Source organism: Trachinotus anak, unplaced genomic scaffold (assembly GCF_046630095.1).
Source record: "Trachinotus anak isolate AG129_WGS33_773 ecotype Australia unplaced genomic scaffold, CSIRO_AGI_Tana_v1 ptg000011l, whole genome shotgun sequence".
Classification (NCBI taxonomy): Eukaryota; Metazoa; Chordata; class Actinopteri; order Carangiformes; family Carangidae; genus Trachinotus; species Trachinotus anak.
Window position 1 is genome coordinate 9,786,843 of NW_027273862.1, and position 23,578 is coordinate 9,810,420.

Consider the following 23,578-nt stretch of genomic DNA (forward strand, 5'->3'; position numbering starts at 1 on the left):
GAGGAGGTGGTGAAATAATGATGAGGAGATTAATCAGTTCACAGTCTCTGGAGAAATTAATTTCTAGGACAGACAGACTGGCATCAAAAGCTGCTGCCGGTGTCTTGCTGCTACATGAATAAATGCACTATCCTCACTATTTTTAAATCAAAGAGCCAAGCATCTATGCTTGTTAAAAAGTCTAACACTTCTGTTCCACATACCTCTCGAATTTTTTCAATGGCAGAAGTGAAGATGTAGAGGATGACCACCCACTCCTGAGGAGAAGGCAACTGGGGCATTTTGACCAGGACCACATATGAGTAGACCATCAAAAAGCCCAGGTAGAGGAGCTGAAAGTAGGAGACACACAGGAAGACTCATTAAAACACTTACATGTGTCATGAATGTGGGCAATGTAGATTTAATGCATATGTTGGCTATAGATGATAAATGAAATGTGCTGACAAAATTCAGACAGTTCAAGTTAGGGGCTTCCTCTCTCTGAAATATTTTGAGACGAGGACAGTGGAGGCCCTCTGAAGGGGCTGAACCTCATCACAGCACTTTTCAGTCGTGAGCAAACAGTCTGTCGTTTTCACTGCAGCCTCTGAGCTCAACTGGTGGTTAGCTGTGTGGATAAGGACTGTGAGAGAGAGAGGGAGAAATTTTATCCTCCTTCCTTTCAAGTGAAACTCACAGTTCCCAACAGTCTGCTCTCAGAGGGGAGGAGTAGGGGGCTTCAGGGGATTATATAAAACACAAAGATAGGAATTTTTTATTACCAACTACTGATTTAAAGATACATTTAATCAATACTTTTATAAAAACATTTGATTAATTGTCTGACTTTAATGTGAAATTTCTTGCTTGTAGTGATGAACTTACAGAGAATTATCACCACCTCTGCACCTCTTCAGGCCTGTGGGCTTCTTTGGCTTGTCGCTTGACTTTACACCACATGTGCTGAATGGTATAGTTCAAGCTAGTCAAAACAACTTCTTCTGTAATATGTTTAGTAGTTCTTCTGCCCCCTACTGGCGCCATGAGGTTGACATTTGTGCTTTTTGTGGATTATAAAGTACTGTTATTCACTAGCTTTTTTCACTTTGTGGTGTAAACTGGTGACTACTTAATAAATTGTTAGATAACATTTAATGGCTCCGTAAAGCAGCTCAGTTCAAATGAGAGCTTTTGTGTTTTTATCTTTTCATCTATAGACATGAGTATAGGCAACATATGACTGTCAACCAATGATACGTGAACTCCATATTGAGGTTCGTACAAAAGAGCTCCTTTTCATTTATAGAACAGGATCAACTGCACTAAGACTGTGGGAAAGCTTGAAAATGTCCATGAAAATGACCATTAAAGAGAACTGCTGAACCTTGACATGCTAGGTGTGAACTGTTGGAAAATCAGCCATTAACGCTTCTGTCTGATGGGTAAGTCATTGCAGCAGTTCTGTAGTGACGTGTTGAAAGTGGGAAGGAAGCAGGTACAGCAGATGTAGATAAGCTCAGGCACAGGCTATAGTACGAAGACCAGCGGTTTCAGTGATGTTATCAGCACCTCTCAGTCCTGAGCAGCCTGAAAAACAACCCTGTCCAGGGCAGCAAATACAACCCTCAATGACAGCTCCCAGGCTCCTGAGAACCAGCCTCAGGCTTGTGTATAAATAAACATGGCCTATTCCGAGGCGCTAGAAAGGAGACTGCAACTGACTACTGGATTCAGTAGGGAAAATTCAGATTCTACCCACGAACCAGAACAAATATATCTCACAAGTAATCGAGGCGTCACTTCTAGATCTGTGTTGTGGATTGGGAAATATTTTATGACCATGTTCCCTGAGCTTTCCGGGGGGAGGGGGTGGTACTGTGAGAATATGTCCACCGTGTGAGCCATTCAGCGCTAATACACTCAGAGTGAGAGAATGTGTTTCTATTGTTAGTATCTAGCCACTTTCTGTATGGGTGTCTGATAAGGCTTCACCTTGTCCCCTCTCCTGTTTGTGGTATTCATGGACAACCACAGACTGGGTGGTGTCTGATTCAGGGCCACAAAGGTGGTATGTGAATATCTCAGAGCCTTATTTGCAAGTGAAGGTTGGGTAAAAGATTTGATCACCCACTGAACAGCCATGGCTACAGTAAAGCAGGGCTTGCGGACCATGCTGGTGGAGATAACAGTAAGCTATTAAGCAAACTTCCTATGAAATCTGTATTCTCTGCAGGTTGGCTCCAGGCCAGTTGTCAGGCTACTACTCCTCAGTATAGGCATCCTGCCTCTGTAGGTCCTTTTACCCCACATTAAACACCTGAAAATGTACAGTCGGGTGGATAAATATGTATGCAAGTGTCTTCTTCTGTAACCTCCATACCGTGTTGGACCAGAACTTGACAATGGGAGCGTGGTAGAAGGCATAAATTTTCCTGGTTAAGGGCAACTTCCTGGAGCGAATGTGTGTGTCCATGTCATTTTTCGCCTCCACATGGTCCTGGGACCTGGCCTCCTTGAATACATCCTGCAGACAGATTAAAAGGTCCAAATTAGTCAACAGCAGACCGCAATGTGAAGAGAAAAGAAAAGAAAAAGACAGAGAGAAGTAAAGAGAAGTATGTGAGAGAAAGAAAGTAAGCAAATAAATGACAGAAGAAAAAAAAGGAAACACAAAAAAGAAATGTAAGGCCAAAAGTTCAAAGGATTTATTGGCAAACTTTTTATGTGAAACCAGTCTTCCTTCTCTTTTATTTCACAATAAAGAAACAGCCCTATTCAACAACAACAAATAGACAATTTTTCATCATCAAGACTTTTGTCCTAAAGATGCTAAAGATTTATTATGCTGGCGGATGGCCAGACAGCTGATAACATATTTTTAATGTTTTAGAAAAAGAGAAGTTGCAGAACATAAAATTGAATTAGACGGACTGAGTAAATCTAACCATTTGGATGTCTTCAGCTATGTTCTGAAAGTTGTGTTCGCTGTCCTCCATGGTCATCTGGTGGTCGTCCTGACTCTGAGGGATGTGAGCCATCTCGGCTTTGGATTTGTACTCCAACAGTAGGATGGCAGGAGGCACCAAGATACTCAGAATCACCTAGAGAAAAACACACACACACTCATGTGGGTGGATGCTGCTATATTTGTCAAGTGAGTCCTCTGAATTACATACACTAATGAATCCCAGGGGTTTTACTGTATAAGCCCAACCTACGGTGTCTATGGCCAATTTTCACCAGTCAAAGCATATTTTGTGTTTTGGTAGTAACGGTGATGAATACTACTACTTAACCCTCAGCAGACACTGTAAATGGACATTTCCATTACTAAAATTACCTCAGCTTTTGCCTTGTTACCAGAAAAAAAAATCTAAATGGAACATGAACCTTGTACCAGGAGTTCTTGCGCATGTTCAGGCGTCCCATCCACATGTCTGACAGCAGCATCTGGGTGCATGTATGAGCCACAAAGGGCCGTAGGTGGGAGGAGACAGCCAGCTTCAAGCAGGTGGAATTGCTCCAGTTCTTTAGCTCATAGGTCAGGAGCTTCATGGCCATGGTCTCATCCTGCCTGAACGACTGCTCCAGCAGGTCCACTGCTAATGTCCCAAACTCACTGAAAAACAGCAGCACAATCAGCAAAGCTTCTTAATTTACGTTCTGACAGGTTTTGTAGCTATCAGACACAAATCAAAGCCACAGAAAAACGTACTTTGAATACTCCTTGAGCTCCTCCGATGTGTCGTCCACCACATCACTCTTCTTGGCCTCGTAGCCCATCGACCTGCAGAGTTTACAGGCCACCAGTGCCTTTGCCATGTTCTCCTCACCATGCTGCCAGAAGAACAGCGACATTTTCTGCCTCTTCATCAACACAGCCCACACCAGGAGCTCATTGAAAGGATAGGGAAAACGCCGTGTCTCTGGGTCGTCTATATCCACAATCTCTTCTTTGCTCCTCTTTTTGTTCTGCTCCGTGGACGACTCGAGCTAGAAGGAGAAGGAAAGAACAGTGAGAAGGAGACGGACTATTTTCTCCCAGTGACAGTGACTCTCGAGATGCTGAGACAGTTATATATTTCTTTTATATCTCTGGACATCCTCGTGTTTGGACATGTGGGACGCTCCAGTCTTAAGGAAGCCATGTTCTTTTCAGTGAATAGGAGTTCACCTTAGGTTTGTACGGCTGTGCAGTCTTGATGAAGTGGTTGTGCCTCGTCTTCTCCTTCTTGTCAGCCTGCATGCTGAAAGACTCGTGACTTTTCCTCAAATGAGAACCAGGACCTGCTGTGTGGCGCCCCGATCTCTGTGCAGGACATGGAAACATCTTCATATTTACTGCTTTCCATTGGCTTTTGTTACAATTTACAACATATTTAAAAGCCTAACGTCATGAGTGCAATGAAATGTTATTGTAGTTTAAAGGTTTTTTTGACATTGCTACAAAGACACTACAACTCACCCTATTGTTCCCATGGAGATTGTTGTAAATGATTCGAAAGCGTTTCCTGGTGTAGTTGCACCTGTAAGTCCCGCCCATCAAATACTCAATAACCAGACCCACGTCAATCAAAGTAATTTTATAGTTTGGAGGCAGATGACTCTGAAAGAGGGCACAGAAACAAAATAATGAATGTGATTTAAAAGATTCTGGATGACATCAAAAGATGAAATTATCTCAAATGGGTTGACTCTACCTGTTTAACATCTCTAACCAAGTGGAGGAGAGTTGGGTTGTAGGGAGGTTGTTTCTAAAATGAAGACACAAAAAGGTTTACAACATGCAAAACCAAATATACATATATATGTATGTATATGTAATTCAGTGGATGGTGCATGTTTCACAGTGGTACCGTGTTGTATAGCTCCTCCAGCCGACTGATTGTCAGGAAACGATGCATGCTCACACCATTTTCTATGAGTAACTTGACAAAATCCACCCTGTCCATCACAAGTGCATCCAGCATCGCTTGCTCCAGAGAGCTCACCTATATACAAACAAAGATAAACATGCTGTTATGAAGCTTATTTTCATAGCAAATCCTTATTTATAAAACAAAAAATGAGGGAGAAGACCAAAATATGGCCAAGTTACAAAAAAAACACATTGAAAAAACATAAATAAACATTATCTATACTCTCATTCACGCAAGAGCCAGGAGCCCCCAAGTTAAAAAATAAACATAAGCACTGAGGGCAGCTTATGAAGACAATTGTAATAGGGTTCATGTTACAGTCAAGACAAGCAGTTCATGGCAGCCTGCCTGAGTCCAGTCCCCTGGCTCTTCAGATTAAAGATTGTGGTCAGCAGAGACTCTGAGGTCATTTTGGGCAAGTCCAAAGGTTTGGAACTAAAGCTGGACGAAGCAAACATCCCTGAAACCTGTGACTGACATGCACGCGCACACACACACACGTACCAGGAGCTGCTGTCCATACACAAACACATGATTCTTGGCAATGTCTACACGGTCCCAGGCCAGAGTCAGGACCAGCTGATCGAAGGCAGATGCATTTGTGCCTGAAATACACAGGTACAGTAATATGTAAATACACACACACACACATATATAAACATATTAATTCCCAGGCAAGTCAAGCCTTATTAACTGTGTATTTCCTGTTAGCAAGCTAGCAGGATTAGAGAGGGTTGGTAGAGCAGGGCCGGGGCACTAATACAGTCAATTACACACTAATACAGCAACAGAGCAGATTAGACTACAAATAAATCCCTGTTCAGTCTACTGCTCCCTTCCACGGTAATCTGCCTTATTGTCCTCTAGGATCCATCTGAATCAAATGATCATATTCATTTCACACTTTTTTTTTGATTATCAAATAGGAATCCCAATGGCAATTTGATTGGTGAAATCACTTGACTGATTCCCAAACAACCAAGCAGTCTGCTTAGAAATCCATGCTTGAAAAACAGGATGTTTTCTACAGTATGTTCAGCTTTTAACAATGACAATGCCATTTCCAGTTGTTCTTCAAACCTCCCACATTTAACATTCAATGTGCTAAATGAATTGTATCATCGTAGAAAATGGAAAAATCTCTGCGCAGCACTCAATATTCTTTAAAAGGCTTGAGAGCATTTGTACCCCAGGGTCCTTTTGAAGAATGAATTATTGTTTCACCATGATGAATGCACCTTAAGCTGACAAATATTTGCCTGAGTGGGCATTTCAGTCATGGTCCTCAGTTTATCTTTTGAACGTCTGAACCTGTTTGTCCAGACCATCGATCAGCTGCAGTCACTTACAAATTCCTGGCTTTTGTCTAAATTAAATGGAACGAGAGTAAACAACCAGTTCTGCAGTGTATTTGCTGCAACACCCGTCTCTCAAGTGAAAAATTTGTTCTGGGCTTGAAAAGAGAAATGCCTGTGTTCAAATTTCAAATGACAGCTAATCAGTGTTTAAAAAAAAGAAAATCTTAAAAAGTGGGTATTTTTCCAGCTTTTTCTCTAACAGACTCGCAGAGAGAGGAGGAGGGACAAGACTGGGAGACATCCAGCTCAGTGACTGACAGTTTTGGAATAAGGAGGCCCTGTGAATGCGAGCAACATGATCTCCTCAGGAACAGAGAGAGGCGGGCACACAGAGGGGGAAACGCTGTTCTCAAAGCATATCTATATCAGAATGAAAACATTACAAAGACTTGACTCTCCCAGTGCCAACAACCTCAGTGTATGAATAGACTGAATCAACCTTGTGTGACTTTGACTCTCAGTTCCTTTATTAAAGAAACTGAGGGTGGGGGTTGGAGGTGTTCGGATAGAAGAAGTCATCTACTAACCTTGGAGTAAAGCCCTCAGAATGGCTACGTCAATGTCCTGGTGTTCCTCGGAGCTGATGTGAAACACAGTGATCTATTTTCCAAGAAAGAAGACAGCGCTTACTGTCGTGTTCCCACAGACATTATCCACATGTTTGAAGAGTTTGTGACACGTGATACATCAATTTATGAAAACAAACAGTGGAAGCATCAGCCGGTTAGAGTGATGCGTTAGAAGTTGTCTTTGAGGTTCATTTGTTTCAAAGCTGCTCTATTGTCTCTCACTTCTCTTGTGTTTGTTTTTTTAAGGAATTTTATTAAATGACTGATCTTTGCAAGTTTATGCTGCTGCTTCTACTCACCGCTAAGGAAATGGGAAGTACATAAAATTAAACAAAAAAGACTGATGATTACAAAAGTCAATGTACCAGTTCTTTGCTCTTCATGCACTCCATCAGAGTCTGAAAGAGATGGATGGCATCACTCTGGCTGAAGTTGAAGGTTTTCTTGATGGTTGCGATGATGTCAGTTTCCACTCCATCAGGAAGACCGCTGTAGAAGAATTACAACCTAACACAGTTACCTTTGAACCGTTAAAACACACACTGCTATAAAATGTTTTATGGGATTTATCCAAGCACGCACCCCTCTAAAAATCCTTCAGCAATACACTGAACTATTTACTAATTAGTTGGAAGTTTATGCAGGTAAGAGCATTACAGTCCTTCAAAATCTAAACATTCCGTCCACAATACACAACGCTATGTTTTGCATTTTATCTGTATCTTTAACTAGTAAAGAAAAGAAACGCACAGATCAGAAGATACATTTATCTGAATTTGATCTAAGTTCAATGCTCCACAGCTGATAAAGTGCTTTGATCCCAACAGAACACATTAATATTAGACCTGCTATGGCTTGGGAAACTATGTCATCAAATTGTGTGACAGTAGTTACAGCTTTTCACCTGAGCCTCATAAAGATAAGTGATATTGCACTATAGTGTTATTGCAGGGATGAGGCATTTTTGTAGGCCAACCTGGGGTTAGCATCACCTTGGTTCCCTTCCCATAGTCACGTCTGGGGTATTTATTAACGTACTATATGGCATAAAATAAATGTAAAAATGTTTGGGTTTGTGTTAACCACACAGCTTATTTCAGGCATCTAACAAAAAGCCCGTTTAAAAAAACCATTGACTTCAAGATGAGGGAACCGAAAGTGCAAAAATACCTACTTATTTCTGGGTTTTAGGACTCATTCCTGCAGCACTCTATACTGCGAACTGTCTCTGGGATAAACCTCAGGCGTTTTCTCCAGTGAGTTTTGCTCATTTCACAGTATTTAAGAATTTTACCATGAAGCACTTACTTCGATCATTTCACTTCTATACTGTTTTTGTTGATTACTTTTATATTCCATGTCTTTTTCCCTGTTAACTGACCTTAAAGGAAAAGATAAAGCTTAATATCTTAAACCTGATGCTCTGGATCTGCACATATTTCATGTAGTTTGTTATTATAAACCCTTTCCTCTATTGTGTGAACATGGTTACAGCTATATTGTAAAATCCTGATGAGGGTCATATTAATCACTGAGTAAACCAGAATTGGTTACATAAGTTTTGATGTATGACAGCTATAAAACAAGATACCTCTTAGACAGCAGCAGCACAGTAAAGGTCATTTCTTTCCACTAATTAAACGGGAATCACTATTTGTATATTGGATCACTGGCTGAGGTGGTTTGACAATAGGATGAAGGCATATTTCATTTTCATGGAAACATTCAGATTGACAGGTTCAGGTTCTAGTTGTGTGTGATAATCTAACAACATTTTGCAGCGGCATGTGCTAATTTCATTGGCTGATAAAGTCTGTCAGCAGATTACTTTTAACTGCTCTCTGTCACAAGCTCAACTATTTTCCAACTCTTTTACAAACAGACTGGGCTGCGGTTGGGTTGTTAGGAATTCTTCTGGGACAGAAACAGATCAGAGCCAGAGAGAAAAAAAAAATCTTCTAATTTTAAAGGAGCTATTTGTAACAGCTATTTACTTACCAGTCTTAGCAAAAGCTTCAGCTATTGTTGTGTTTACAAGACAAGAGGTTATAATGCACCCTCGGAGCAGTGTTACTTTTCATGGCAGATTGGAAGCTACAGTGACTCCGTTCAAAAGGTGATGACCAGCTTGGGTCTAGTGTGGATAACATGCTTCAGTAGAAGAAAAGAAGCAATAGAAATGAAATCAAAACAAGAGTGTTGCTTTCCACTGCTGCTGAACGCACAACGTTTCTGGCAAGTAAACAGCTGTTAATGCTAACGTTAGCTATGTAGCAATAGAAAAACTTAAAAATAGGTCCTTTAAATAATATTTTTAACCACACATCTAAATATTTAAATTACACACTTGCTGAAACTTGACATTTTCTTCAGTTCTCTGTAGGACACTATTGCTCTTTCTCTATTCATTCCCTCCTCCTAACACCTGTATATTATTAATTGTGATTACAATACAAAAAATACCAATACTAAAACAGTATTTGGAAAGATTTAGCTTTGGCACATCATCCAGAGGCTTCATTTTCTTTCCCCCACCCACCCTTGCCCTCTATGTTTGCGCATGGATTTCTCCTACCCTCCCTCCTCGGTCTGCTTGTGGACATAGGCCAGTATGTCAGCAGCACGGCCAGTCCCCTCACACACCACTACTGGGACAGGAGGACTCTCCTGAAGGTACTCTAGCACAGTCAGGATCACATTGGGACCCCCCTCAAAGATCAGGGCCACAACAGGAACACCTTGACCAATACCTGCAAGAAAGAAGACAAAGAGCCTGCTTAAATTGGGTTTATGTGACATTACTCGCCCTCAGCTCCAGCCTCACTCACCTAATACAGCTCCACCCAAGAGACAGTTTGTGATAATGCCAAGCTCTTTGTTATCACCTAGTTCCCACCAGGCAAAGACAAACGGACCCTTATAATGATTACATCTTAGGGTTAAGATCCATCTGAAGGGTGTGTCCTGGTATATGTATATCTATTTATGTGAATGGTATTCTTACAAAATATGAGTATTTTAAAATGGCTTTTATATTTATATGGATAAGGAAGGGTTTATTTTTTTACACTAGGTGGATATTTGGGTAATACATAAAATTGATAGTTGTTTGTAAATTGTATATATGAGTTCATGGAGGAGTGGTGAGAAAGGAGTACATGTAAATTTCTCGTCTACTCCTTTTTGAAAATTGTTATTCTTGTTTTCTTGTTTGTTTTTCAATCAGTTCTTATTTTTTATGTTTGAAATTAATAAATAAATTGATTCACTTATTCATTCAAGGCAGTGTATGATTTCGTTTCAGTTTGTGGGTAATACTGTCCTGATGTTCACTTCTGAGTATTAGTTATGTTTTAACACTTTAGCGAACTATTGAAGAGACAATATCGTGCATGTCATTGGAAAGAAACTGAGGAGACCATAACAGAGTTTAAGTTTTCACCTGCTTTTGAAGATCTAAAGAGATCCCAATTAATCTCTTGTTTCTAAGGAATCCAAGCAATAGGAACTGTTGAGAGAAAAATTTTTGCTGGTTTGCTTACGTGCGTGTATTCTTTGGAGGTTGATGTGCTTTTCCAGGTCCCGCCGCAGTTTGACCTCAGCGCCGTACTTGCCCACAGTGCCATCGTCCACCAGGAGGAAATGGGAATGCAGATTGTTGAGAACATTTAGTTTACTGAGAGGGTTCAGTAGTGTCTGATACGGAGCAATAATCTGTGGTGTGGATATCAGGAAGCAGTAACAGTAGGGGAAAAAAAAAAAAATCAGAAATTATTGCACCTAAACAACATTTCTAGAGTGGAAATGTCAGAGCAGCACAACCAGAATTTATATTGTAAGAGTTATGTCTTACGTCTCTGCCGATGAGATCGTTCCTGTTTTCAATGACTCCCCAGGGTGCAATCCCGATAGTGCAAATTTTCTTTGATGATCTGGAACAGTGCTCTTTGAGAGCATCACCCACATGCTTTGCCACACCTTTGGAAAGGATCCAGGAATCAATATACTTTTTGTGCTAAAAACATTTTTTTGTGAGTGTTACATATTTTATCACCACTTAACCTAAGTTTGAGTGATAATTCAAACATGAAACTGACCATTTAATTTATATATTTGAAATAAATCTATGACCAGTAAAAGTGTGCTGACACTGTAGATCGCATTATGAGAAAAGAAATAGTCAAAACACCAGAGCATCCATGACAAAAATGCCACCTATGGGGCAGGTCCACAACAAGCACATTAGTCCTGGAGATTTTGTGAACCACAATCCTCAGCTAATGGATCTCATGGATTCAGCAATAATTTGTGAGCCAGGAGACAGTCCCAGCTGGCCAGGGTGCCAGAGAGGCATTAAACTAATCACTGGTCTGGGTAATTGACCCTGTGAGTAATGATTTAAACACTATGATCAGACCACATCATCTTTACGCCGCACTGTGGCTGCAGACACACCTCGACCACCACACACAGCCAAATGACATGCTTAGAGCCCGGTATTACAACTTCTGCTACATCAGCGCATCACACTGATGGTGGCCATTTGTTTGTGCAGGTTTGTGTACAGTGTGGGTGTGAGTGTGTTTTCTTGTAGACGAAGTTTCAATTAATATTTATGAAGGAGCAGGAGAGGAAAGTAAGAGCCATTTGGCTGCCACTTTCCTTCAGTTGTCAATACCATTTTTCTTTTATTCAGGGTGGTTTTCATTTCACCCAGTATCTGTTGTTGGAGAAATTTTGCATTTAGATAGCTGTGGCATTTTTGTTTATTAAATGATTTATTTCTGCTTTGATGATGTTGTTTTTTTAGTTCAAACAAGGCTATAAAGTGTCACTGATGCAAAGTGCGTAAAACCTGGCAATGCTAGTATCATCCGACTATAAAGCCACAGTATCAGCATTTGTAGACCTGCAGTTTGAAGCCAGTATGTGTCACCTACAAGTAAATAAAGTGATAGAAACATCTGTTCAGAAATGCAAATGTAGACAATGTCGATGTGTTCCATCTACCTGCAAAGAAATTACTTCAGTGGCACAAATTTATGTGTGGAACTTAGGTTTAAAGAAGTGGTGGCTAGTGTGACATAAAATTCAATTTTAACTAAATAGACACACACCCCAAAGTTCACAACAACAAATACAGCAACTACAAACAGTACACACTGACACATGTACGTCTGCTGTGGCTGTCACTTTACTTTCCTATAGGTGGCAGTCTGATATGTATGGGACTGGTTTCACAAACATGGATCTGTGTTTGGAAGAGAGCTACAAGCCAATGCCACGAGGAGTTCTGCAATTAGGAGTCTGGTTTCCATTACTGTTGAACTTGTTGTGGGGAAACAGCTGAAACCACCTTTAAATTAATGAATTTGAAAGATAAATAATACATTCTGGTATATTCCTGTTAAGAAATTGTAAAACCCCCACATATATCCTGAACAAAAATTTTTTTGACGTTCCCTGTAAATTCAATAGTATATCAGAACGTACGTTCTGCAGGGAAACTTTGCACTTTCAACATGACTACATACCTGTGTTGACACCTCCGGTGAGAATCCAGGCCCCGGTGGTGACTGCAGCTTTGATGAGGCCCTTGCCCACCACCTGCTTGATGCGTGGGTGCAGCTCAAAGTTCTGAACTCCTCCGTGGACAGAGATGAGGATCTTGGGAAGCTCCATATGCCACTCCTTCAGCATTAGCCGCAGGATGCTTTCTGGCCGTGAGTCGTGGGACAAACGCACATACTGCACATGTTTGCAAAGACACAAGCAAAAGCACGTTCATACACATACACACAGATAAAATACATAAAGCGTGCTGGCCAAAAGCAGCCCACATGTCTACTGATCGGCAGAGTTAATATGGGTTTGTAATGTAGAAAGACTGGGCTCAAATATAAACATGACTTTATGTTCATATTTTGTTGCTTGAATATTTGAGCACTCGGCACCTGTAATACACACTGGAGGTAAACTTTTCCCATAATCCTTAACCTGTACAGTTATTACACAGTTATATTGGTCAGCCAGGTAATCAAATACAGTTCAACATAGTTGAATTCATTTTAATCAATTTGTCAAATGAAGCTCAAAACAAAGGCTAAATCCATGTGACTTAATTTTTATAATGGGACCAAACAAATCTAAAATGAACAAAATACTTTACCGTGTTGGATCACATTTCTACAATACATGTATTAGCTGTTAAGACACATACGCCTTCTATTTACATAAAAAACATACCCTCCAGCAGAGAAGAATTTGCCCTCCTACCTTGGCTCTGTACGAGTGAGACCCTCCCTGGAAATTGACGACACCATAGGCGTCAGTGGGGCTCGCCTCTGTGTGTTTTTCCACCGACCACTCCTCCAGCTCGGGCATGGACTGGTTGGGGTTTTCACCCAGCTTCACGTCCGAGTATTTTGTGGCCAAGCTGGCTGTGAAGCCAACATGCTGCCGCACCAGCCGCCCACAGCAGCACCTTGAGGGGGAACAGAATCATTTTAAATGGTAGAAAAATTATATACTTTACTTATTCAATTCCATTTATTGTAGCCATAGTTGAAGTTAGTTACAGAACAAAGCAGTGAAACATTAAAACATTAAATAGTCAGCCGAGCCAACTCATGGAGCTAACATTATCTTAATTAGCGACCTAGCTACATCTGATACAATCTGCTAGCGACTATTGTTAATGTCAGCAGACAAAATCGTTGGTTGCTGGCTTGAAATGAAGACCTTCAAGTGGTAAATCTTTCCCAATTATAATCATAAACTGTAAATAGTGCCATGTACCGACAGAAAGCTTGGGCAGTTTAGACAAACACCACACTCAGTATTTCAACATTAGCATCTGAAACATCCAAAATCTGAAGTTCAGCATTGAAACATAATAGCAATATTATATATAAAAACAAATTCTAAGAATGAGCCATGATTTCAAGTTTCTCAGACTTTAAAGACTGTAGGTGAGCTTTACTTCTAATATTATTACTATAATTAATGACCAACATAAGCTTTCTTGTTTACTCCTTTCATTACCTTGGGGGAGAATGTACATCCTGGCACACAAAGCCTGGAAGTTAATTGTTTCCTGAGGAGGGATGCTCTTCAGTGAAATTACACTGAAAAATAATTTGCCTGCAGACATTTTCTGGTGTAAAGTAACCGGTTAGCCTGGATTCCCTCTGGCTAGTCCTGTCTGGTAACAACAAATGAGTCAAACAAAGAGCAAACAAGTTCTTACCGGACTAGCTGCTGGCAAATCTGGCATCCTGGAAGGCATCTACAAGGAATTTCACACCCATATATTCAGTCACTAATCTCAATATAAATCCCTCCAGACCACATAAATGTGAAGCATAAATATACAAAGACAGTTTTGATGATCTGATCCCACCTGGTGAGACGGAAGTTCTTGGTAGACAAAACAGTTTGAGGACATTAAGGAAGGTTATCTTTGAACTGGACACGCAGCCCAGTTAGATTGACCTTTAACCAAGACTGTGTTATGAAACCTGCCGAATGGACTCTCACTTTGATTGCAGTCACATGCAGGCCTATGTCCACTAACATCTCCAAATCATCTACAAGCAGCAGCACATTCTGTGGTTAGTGGAAAAAACCTAGTGGCAAATAATTGATGTAAAAGTAAACAGGAAAAAGAGTCACTCCATATCATTGTGAGTTTACAAGAAGAAAGGAAGCCATGCAACTTGTTGAAAGTGTAACTAAAAGCAGAAATGGCTTACACACAAAGGCTACACAACACATATGAGTGTGGAAAAATGTTTACTTTCGAATAACCAAGAATATTACTGGAATTTTCTCTTTCTTTATAACTGGATGTCAGTTTATACCATCTGTTGTACATTTAAGTTTGTGCGTGCTTCTCCTGCCACCAGGGTATCCTGTGAATGACTGGCCTGCATGCAAAGCCAATAAGAAACCGTCCATACAATTTTGACACTGCTTTATAAGATTCCAGTCAGACTGCAAAAATATCCTGCCTCATTTGACAAAAGAAAGAACATCCACATCAGTTGTTCACATACACACAGAAAAAACAAGGAAATAAGTTGTGATTAAAAATGGGGTTCAGATTTCACTGAATCAAATAAATGGGTGGGTGGGGTCAAAAAAATCAAAAGGATGAAATCTAAGCTTCCTAATATGGCAGACCGATAAGAAATTAATATGATATTGCATTCCTAGAAAAGGAAGATAATATGATACACAGGTTCATCACTAGTCTTCCCCCTCATTTAACGCTGTAATTATAGTGACAGACATAAAGATTAACATTATGCAGAAACAGACTCTTTCACTCTTTGGAGAGTAGTGGTTAGGGTTTGAGCCTACTTTAACACACACACCATACAATTACCCCGTTTCCATGGCTATCACCACAAGGCACACTACAGTCCAACTAAGCACATACCTGTGGGGGTCCTTTGACACTGGAAGTATGTACACACATTCCCTCTTGGTGAAAGTGCTTTCTATCCAGGGTTTCTGGGACTGTGAGCAAAGAGAAAAACAGTTATGAGCAGGGGAGGCAGCTGATGTTCCTCATATTTGTGTTTACAGCTTTTTTATATTTGCATATAATGAATTCAAGCTGCTAAGCCAATTGTCCCAGGAGGATGTTAAAAACGATGCTCGTCTGTACAGTAATTGAGCATTTGTACAAACAGGACTGACATTAAAACCACTATCGGTTCAAAAAGACAAGTAAAGCAAGTGAAAAGAGCATAAACATCAACATAACATATCTGTAAATAACTCCAAACATCATGAAAGGGCAAAGGAGAGCTTGTAACCCCTTAATCCAGCTTTTAGTATATGAAAATCAAGTGTTAAAGTGAGTGTTCAAATAAAAGTCAAATATTATGAAATTAGGGCAACTACAGTTCAGGAGGCGCATCAGCTGTAGGTGTCGACCAATGTTAGGAAATATCACAAAATAATCACATTCTATGTCGCCATATCAAAATGGAAAAGGATTTATGTCACAGGAATTTTCAATTAATGCCTCATTCCTCATTGTTCCCCCAGTACAGCTCGGAGGGACCCGCAAGTGATTAACAACATTAATCCCTTCCAGCACAAAGAGGGAAACCTGCAAACGGCATCACCTAGTTTACACCGAAGACTTTCAACTATTCCTGAAACTCAACCAACAGTATTACAACAACCAGGGCTGCAAATGGTGGGAAGCAGGCAGTTACCAGCTAGTCTTTTTGTGCTGGACCTTGCTGAAAATGAGCCTCAGCAGTAGGTAAATACAGACTGTACAGACACAGCCTGTGATAGTTGTGAACCAAAATTACTTCACTGTCCCCCGAAGTCCCATGTAAAAAGTTCAATCTATCAATTTATCTATACCTAACAACCACAAATAAAGATGTTGTCCATTGTCCCATCCATAATGCCCCAGATTCCATGCCATCCACAACAAATGGTGGTTTTTCACGGCAACATTTAAACGGACAGGTCATCCCACTGCTTGACCAGTGAGACCGAGCCACTGAGTGTGTACCTGGATGTCCTCCTCTTCATCTCTGTGTTTAAGGGCTTTGTACAGGAACATACCAAGGCTCCTTCATGCATCTCCTGGACAAACCTCAGTCACCGCAGCCTCCCTTGAGCGCTGGATCATCAGCAACAAATCACTACAGTCCTCTTAGTCTCTGTGTTGCTGAAGATCTACAAGCAATTTCCATACAGGTTTCAAAGTCTACAGCAATGCTGTTACCATACAGATCCGGCCTGAGTTAAAAGCTGAGTGATCAGTGAGAGGCTGCAGCCTCCAAACTCCATCCACTGTTAATCTGTAAGAAGGCACTCAGGGGGCAGATGAATGTGTCTGAGACAAACTAGATATTATACTTCTGCTGGGGAGAAAGAGGCGAGGGAGGCGGAGGTGTGGGAGAGGATTAGTGGATGGGCAGAGGCTTCAATGATATATACCTAGTTGTCTTCTGAAGACACACCACCAACTGTGATTCATGCAGTACACACAAAACCTCTCCAAACTACTTTTTGACCCTGCACTTACACTTCAGGAGGCCTCCTTTATTTTGATACAAATTTCCAAGAGAACAGACATTACAAAAAAACAACAACAAAAAAAAAAGATGACTAGATCAAAATAAGGGGAGCAAAACTATGGACTGGCCACAGTAAAGTGCTTTTCACATATTTGCGTAAGGCAGTGGTTGTGATGAACACACTTGGGCCTCCCATATGGTGTGTCTACATGTCATGCACACACACTGCTGGAGAACACAAGTCATCATTTTGCAAGACACCAAGGACAAATGTCTGCAATTTCAGAAAGGCTGTGTAAATAATGTAACTTTATTAGCATTTAAATGCCTTTTAGACAGACTCCTACAATGCACACAACTGGCATCAGGTTTCGTGTCTTTCATTGTATTTTCATTTTGTTGACATTGACATGTCAGAAAGTTTAGATGTAGTGTGACCTGGCCGAGGACAGATGTGCATGATGTTCTTTTGTAGGTGTAAATTGTTCCACAGTGGGAATTACCATGCTTTCAATATGGATTCATTTATTTATTTGCCCTGAACAGTTAACTACACAGTGTAGAGAAACCCTCAATTATCAAAACCACTTACTTGGAGATGAAAACAAAAGTGAGTGCTTGATAATAACCTTTTAATCCACAAAAAAGCATGTGTATTCAGAGGTATAAAAATAGGAAGTTCAAAAAAATAAAAATAAAAAAGGAAAATAAAAAAGTTGAGTTTTAAGATTTAAATCTTTGCCAAAGCCAAGAGATGTTAGCTCAGCATAAGGAGTGGAAACAGTGGGAAGCGGATTTCTTGGCTCCGTTTAAGGGTATCAAAATCCTCCTCCCGTCACCTGCAAAGCTCCAAGATCTTCCGACTGAGTTCGGCTCCCTGAAAACGGCAGACATTACTTGTCTCATACAGAATCATTTCCATTTCTTCTCAATAAATCACATTCATTTCTTATACATTGTACAACCAAAACATTCAACACCAAAACATGAAGATTTGTATACAGTGTACACTTCATGGTGGTATAGTGTGTATAATTAGGGCACAGTTAGTCTCACGGTGGGGTAAACACTGCTGCATCTATCTGCATCTGCATCACTGTTATCATCACGTGGTGCCTTGCAGCAGCTCATTGATTCTTCAGTGCCCTCTTGTTTAATGAATTAGTGACCTGATCAGCGTCCAGTGATATCTAATTCTCTGTGTAGGGACTTAGTGCCTGCTGGAGCAATGACAGGTGTGAGACTCACTCTATGACCTCAGGGAAGTCTCTGTGATGTGCTGCGGAGGAAAGCGTCCAACAAAAACGCTGGTGTCGTCGTGACCCAACAAAGTGTTAATGAGGCAGACAAAGCAGGACTGTGCTCTGCTAACCTGTAACCATGGTACCTGAGAATGTCAGGCAACAAAAGACTTGAGCACTTTAGAGCCCCTGCCAAAAACACACAGAGACACACACGAACACACGTACGCGCGCGCACACACACACACACACACACACACACACACACACACACACACACACACACACACACACACACACACACAAACTCACTCTCCCACTTCCTCACTCCCTCCCTCTTCCTTTCTGGCTTCTTTCTCTGTGCCCCAGCTTTTATGATTACTATGTTCCTGTAGGAAATTTAACCCGGCACCTTTCCATCTCATTCAGTTCAACAATGACAGATACTGTACGTTTGTTTATGGGTAAACATGTATACTGCGTGTGGGGGGTCGTGTTCATCTGCGTGTGTTTGTGGAATTGAATTAGTTTTTTATGGAGTGATGCAGATTTGATCACATACTGTCGCTTTATCTTCTTACAGTCAGCTCCCAACGCACAAAAACACACACTGTGAACTCAGAAACCTTGCTAACTGAGCTCTTCCTTCCCCTTCCTTCTTTTTCCCAACAATGTAACAAGGTTGGCTGGTCAACCCATCATTCCTCTATCCCTGCCTGACGTAATATGGGGTGAGATAACATCTGGCTTGGCAATTCTATTACCCATTAGAAAGAGTGGAGGTTATGGGGTCAGCACTTTAGTGTGCACTGAGCGGTTCTCAGAGAACAAGTGGGAAGAACAAAATGATTTTTTTGCCATTTTATTTTTATTTCTTTCCATTTACTTTAACATACTGGCATCAAAGGCTGTGGCTCTGATACAGCTTCAAGGAGTTTCCATTCGTTGTAATGATAGACAGAAATAACATTTGGGTTAGAAACAAATGAAAGCAAATCAGTGAAACTGTCTCACTTTTTTATATTCAATGATTATTACTACTGAACTACTGGTGTATAGCTATAGTCATAGGGACAGACACAGAACTGGGGCATTCTCCACGGTACAGTGAGCTAATACTGCTGCCATGAGATGTTTCCATGCCATAACCTTAATTCCTCACTGCTGTTTCTCTTTGGATTAAGTCACACCACAGGGGAAATATCTGGATAGAGACAGATATCATACATTTTGGAAATGCATTTAATCAGAGCTGAAAAGATTCGCCGATTAATCAATTAGTCAGCTGACACAAATTAATTGGCAGCAATTTTGATAATCACATTGTTTAAGTCATTTTTTTTCCAGGCAAAACATAATTTCTCCAGTTCCAGTTTCTCAGATGTGAATATATGCTGGTTTATTTTTCTTGAATGATGAAAAAGTAGCATCTTTGGGTTGGTCAGACAGAATAGGACATTTAAAGATTGAGTTTCAGGAAACTATTAGGACCAAATAATTAACTGAGAAAGTAATCAGCAGATTACTGAAATAAATGACACATTGAGAATGTGCTGGTATCAGAGCTGCTCTCAAGTCTTTTGAGGGATCTCACCACTCTTCTTTCCAAGCTGCTTTAATTGTATTTTCTGAATTGCTGAGGCCATGTTGCCCTTTAAAATAACAAGGTTGTGCTGCAAATTCATCCAACAAAAAGAATTAATGACTGATACTAATGTTGCATATCTGAAACCTTTGACTAAAACTCTAAGGACAAGGAGAGCTCCCAACAAAATGTTTGATGTGGTCCCATGAGCCTACATTTCTGGGGTGGGCAAAAACATTGCAAAGGTTGGCTAAACAGGTATGATTTACCAGTATATACTGTCAGGACAATCAAACTGACCAAATAATGTTCCAAACAATTATTGTGAAATCTTTACAATACAGTAAAGAGTTCTAGATCAGATCTCAACTCCTGATTCTCCACCCTAAATAATAATAATAATAATGATAATAATAATAATATAGACATTTTTTTAATGCGGTCAAATAGGGTCAAAAAAAGGCCTTATAAAAAGAGAATATATCACACACTATAGACAATTTAACAGGCCTTATCACTTATCCTATCTTTCCTGCTTTTCCTACATCCTATCCCATGTTAGTTGTTCCAAGAGCTAGCCCTATTAAAGACAAGGAATAGTTAAATGGAGGGAAAGAATTCATTATAGCCTTTAGCTAAGATTCATATGGTCAGTTCATACAGTCATGAGACCAACGTGTGACTGCTCTCCAGCTCTCACACTTATGCCCTCCAGGACTAGCTCTGAAAGACTGCACAGCATGGGCTGATACCATGCTGGCATGCCACCCTGAGTTCTACCTCCAAGCAACTCTATAACCTAGTAACGTAAGGCATGTGATGACTTTTCTTCTCAACATCTGGCACTCATGGCTATGTGAGCCTATGAAAACCCAGGTTAAAGCAGTTTAAGGTTAGGAGACATCAGCAGGGACAGTGCCAAGTTTCTACTTTCTAAACCCCTCTGGCTTAACAGGACTACTATGAAAGTATAAACCTGCATATTTCTCTTTGCACATATAATACAATAACTGCAACATGAGAAATAAAAGCTGTGCTACGTTGGCATTCCCTCCAGCACTTTTTGGGCAGTTCAGAGTGCGAGCAAGTCAGCTGTGTTCCTGTCCAGGAGCTACGGCTGTGTCGAGTAAGGAGCAGCTCCATTCATGAAAACCAACAAACTGAAACTGTGACCACTTTTTTTGGAAAACCCAGTCCAGGGTCACTGGAAAAAACGTTATCACTTATCTTCAAATGGGCTTGTGCGTTTGGTACAAATGGATTAGAGCGTGAGATAACAGGGCTCAAAGGGGCATGCCACAATCACTCTGCCACAGGCTGCAACACGAAAGCAGTTACACTCTCAGTACACAAAAACACACACACTCTAGTAGCACTAGAATCTATTCTGGAGCAAAACAAAGTGATGCAAGACCATTTTTTCCCAGCTCACAGAGCGCTAAAGCCCGAGCTGATGACTAGCTCAACCATTCACCATTACATAAGAGACTGTGACTTGCAATAATAAAGCTCTGTTACCAACTGGTGATACAGATCAAATCATACCGACTACTCTGATGAGGCAGCTTAAATTCAAATTATGCAGGGCAGTCTGACATTGACTGTGTTCCTCATCCGGGGGTAAGCTTGGGCATGTGACCAGCTCAGCCCAGAACTGTGGGAAATAAGACAGTTTTGCACTGAGGCAAATGACGGACTCCAGCTGCTCTGGATTTCCATGAAATAAAACCAAATACAATGCAGGAAAGAGACATATATCAATAATTCAATACCATAATGGGAGATTAGATATCATCTGAGATTCAGGTATTGATATTTTCCTCATTTTACAGGCAACAACACATATAGTAGCTGCAGAATAATTCTGCTCAATTTGTCAAGTGAACCACAAATGTCTGATGTCGTCATATCCAGATTATTAATTATTGGTTTTTACTTTTAAACACTGTATCATCTGATTAGCTGTATAACAGTGTCTGAGTGACATGACAATAATAAATTTGTCTACTGCCAGGAATTTGCCAAACTGTTTATGCTGTGACACCTTTCCCTTTAATATCCTAAAGCGCACAAGGTCATTCTGGGCAATGTGCAAATTAATGAACAGGACTGATCTACGGCAATTATGTGACTTTTTAATCAGTGTGATGAGGAGACATGATTTGTCTGGTACTTAATCCACTGGAATCACCAAAACCAGACATTACCATCTGGTTATTATTATAATATTAATTATATTATAATGTTAATATACATATGCCACGATAGAGGATTTGTATCTGTGTTGCACACTCCTAATCTAAGTATCATGGCATCATTAATATTTAAGTAGTGGGTATATTAGACGATATAGTCATTACTATCCAGCTCCAATACACTGTGTACCAACACTGTGTGGTCAATTCTGACTCACAGTGTTGGCAACATGTCCTTTTCTCTTTGCATTCACCCTGAGCGTCTTGGTCTGCTTGTGGAGGAAGAAACAGACATCAAGTTCTTGGAAAAAAGAGGAGGCCGTGCTTGTCACAAGGAGGAAGAGGAAAAATGACAAGTTATACTGCAAACGCTAACATTGGGGCGAGTCTTCAGCAACGTCTGCTGCAGGCCTGGATATCACCAAACAGCAACCCATGAGTGGGCGCACAAATGCTTAACAAAAGTCTGAGATAACAAACGCTCCATTTAAACATCGCTTAACTTTCCCGACGCCGGCGGGACACAAAGCGCTGAGTTCAGGCGGACTTGGCAGCCGCTCAAGGTGGCATTGACTTGTTACTGGCAATGACAGCGTGTCTTGTCCAACATCTGAGACAGCTGGCAGAAACCTGTCTCAATCGAGTACCAGCTGCTCTGAAATGCACTCTTTTATGTGCTCCGTATCTGGGGGGCTGTCAGGCGAGGAGAAGCCCCCTCTTTTAGTGGTGAGGACAGCGCTAACAGCAGCCAGCTACCGCAGCTGGCGTAGCTAGTTAGCTTACAGTTGGTTAAGTACCTAGCATTTAGCGCTAGCGAGCTAGCTATTTAGCCTGCTAACGTTACGCCCGTGTGTGATTTCGGGGGATTTCTTGCTTGACGGTGTGTCACAGCGTACACTTTACTTAACACGTCCGAGTCGCTTCGTTTTAGCTGAACAGTCAGACGGTCAGCAAACACAGCAAATGCCAGCGAGGGTCTCGGCTGGGTGCCTGACAGGCAGGAGGCAGCATGCATGGGGGGGAACCTGCCACTCAAAAAAAAAAAAACCCCGATCAGTCACGACGATCGTAAGCGCCAATTTGACCAGACTATTAACCCCAGAGGAAGGCGCCTGGACACCGGGAGAGGATCACATACCATTCTCTTCACCGTTGAGACTCAGGAAGAGCTGTGTCGTGGCTTTTATCCATCTATCGGCGGTGCTCTCGGTTAGCCTTGGGAGGAAAGCCCGGTGGACGCTGGAGAGATCCGCTTCGGCTGCAGCTCCAACGGAAGGTTGCTTTTTCATAATTGTGCGACTCCAGACTGACGCTGCATGACGAGCCGGCTGACTCAGCCAGCACACGGTCACATGACTGAGGCGGAGCCAGCGGCCACATGTGCGCTTTGTTTGACCTCGTAACAAACACAAACAGCCAGCAAAAAAAAAAAAGAAATTATAACCGCTGCCCTCGTCTTGTATAACTTATCCAGCCACGGTCAGAAAACTCTGCTGTATAAAAACACAAATACGGTATAACTCTCTCTGTGGGTAATGCTTCACAGATTAGTCTGAGCCCAGATATGAAACACACTTTGAGGTTGGCACGTCGTAAAAATCCCTTTGTCTACTGTTTATCCTCCCCTGCATTTGCTTTGAAGCTTTATTGTTTTTGGGAAGACCTTAGGCATAA

General features: G+C 41.1%; 1 protein-coding gene across 3 annotated transcripts in view; it reads right to left on the reverse strand.

Moving 5' to 3' along the window:
- The window catches only part of trpm7 (transient receptor potential cation channel, subfamily M, member 7), a 37,840-nt gene extending 14,554 nt beyond the window's left edge, over window positions 1-23,286 (reverse strand). The window contains exons 1-20 of one of the 3 annotated variants that reach the window (XM_071490098.1): window positions 23,043-23,251; window positions 15,272-15,351; window positions 14,078-14,116; window positions 13,105-13,312; window positions 12,363-12,576; window positions 10,682-10,806; window positions 10,371-10,542; window positions 9,404-9,578; window positions 7,194-7,317; window positions 6,787-6,859; window positions 5,406-5,506; window positions 4,839-4,973; window positions 4,683-4,736; window positions 4,448-4,588; window positions 4,157-4,291; window positions 3,698-3,975; window positions 3,373-3,601; window positions 2,928-3,083; window positions 2,363-2,506; window positions 204-332 (exon numbers count right to left, since the gene is read on the reverse strand). In XM_071490098.1, the coding sequence (XP_071346199.1) occupies window positions 204-332; window positions 2,363-2,506; window positions 2,928-3,083; window positions 3,373-3,601; window positions 3,698-3,975; window positions 4,157-4,291; window positions 4,448-4,588; window positions 4,683-4,736; window positions 4,839-4,973; window positions 5,406-5,506; window positions 6,787-6,859; window positions 7,194-7,317; window positions 9,404-9,578; window positions 10,371-10,542; window positions 10,682-10,806; window positions 12,363-12,576; window positions 13,105-13,312; window positions 14,078-14,116; window positions 15,272-15,351; window positions 23,043-23,045 (2,715 nt within the window). In that variant the 5' untranslated portion in view covers window positions 23,046-23,251. Of the gene's footprint in view, window positions 1-203; window positions 333-2,362; window positions 2,507-2,927; window positions 3,084-3,372; window positions 3,602-3,697; window positions 3,976-4,156; window positions 4,292-4,447; window positions 4,589-4,682; window positions 4,737-4,838; window positions 4,974-5,405; window positions 5,507-6,786; window positions 6,860-7,193; window positions 7,318-9,403; window positions 9,579-10,370; window positions 10,543-10,681; window positions 10,807-12,362; window positions 12,577-13,104; window positions 13,313-14,077; window positions 14,117-15,271; window positions 15,352-23,042 lie in introns of those variants that run through there. The other 2 variants (XM_071490097.1, XM_071490099.1) reach the window with 2 other exon arrangements.
- Window positions 23,287-23,578: the final 292 nt, after the last annotated feature.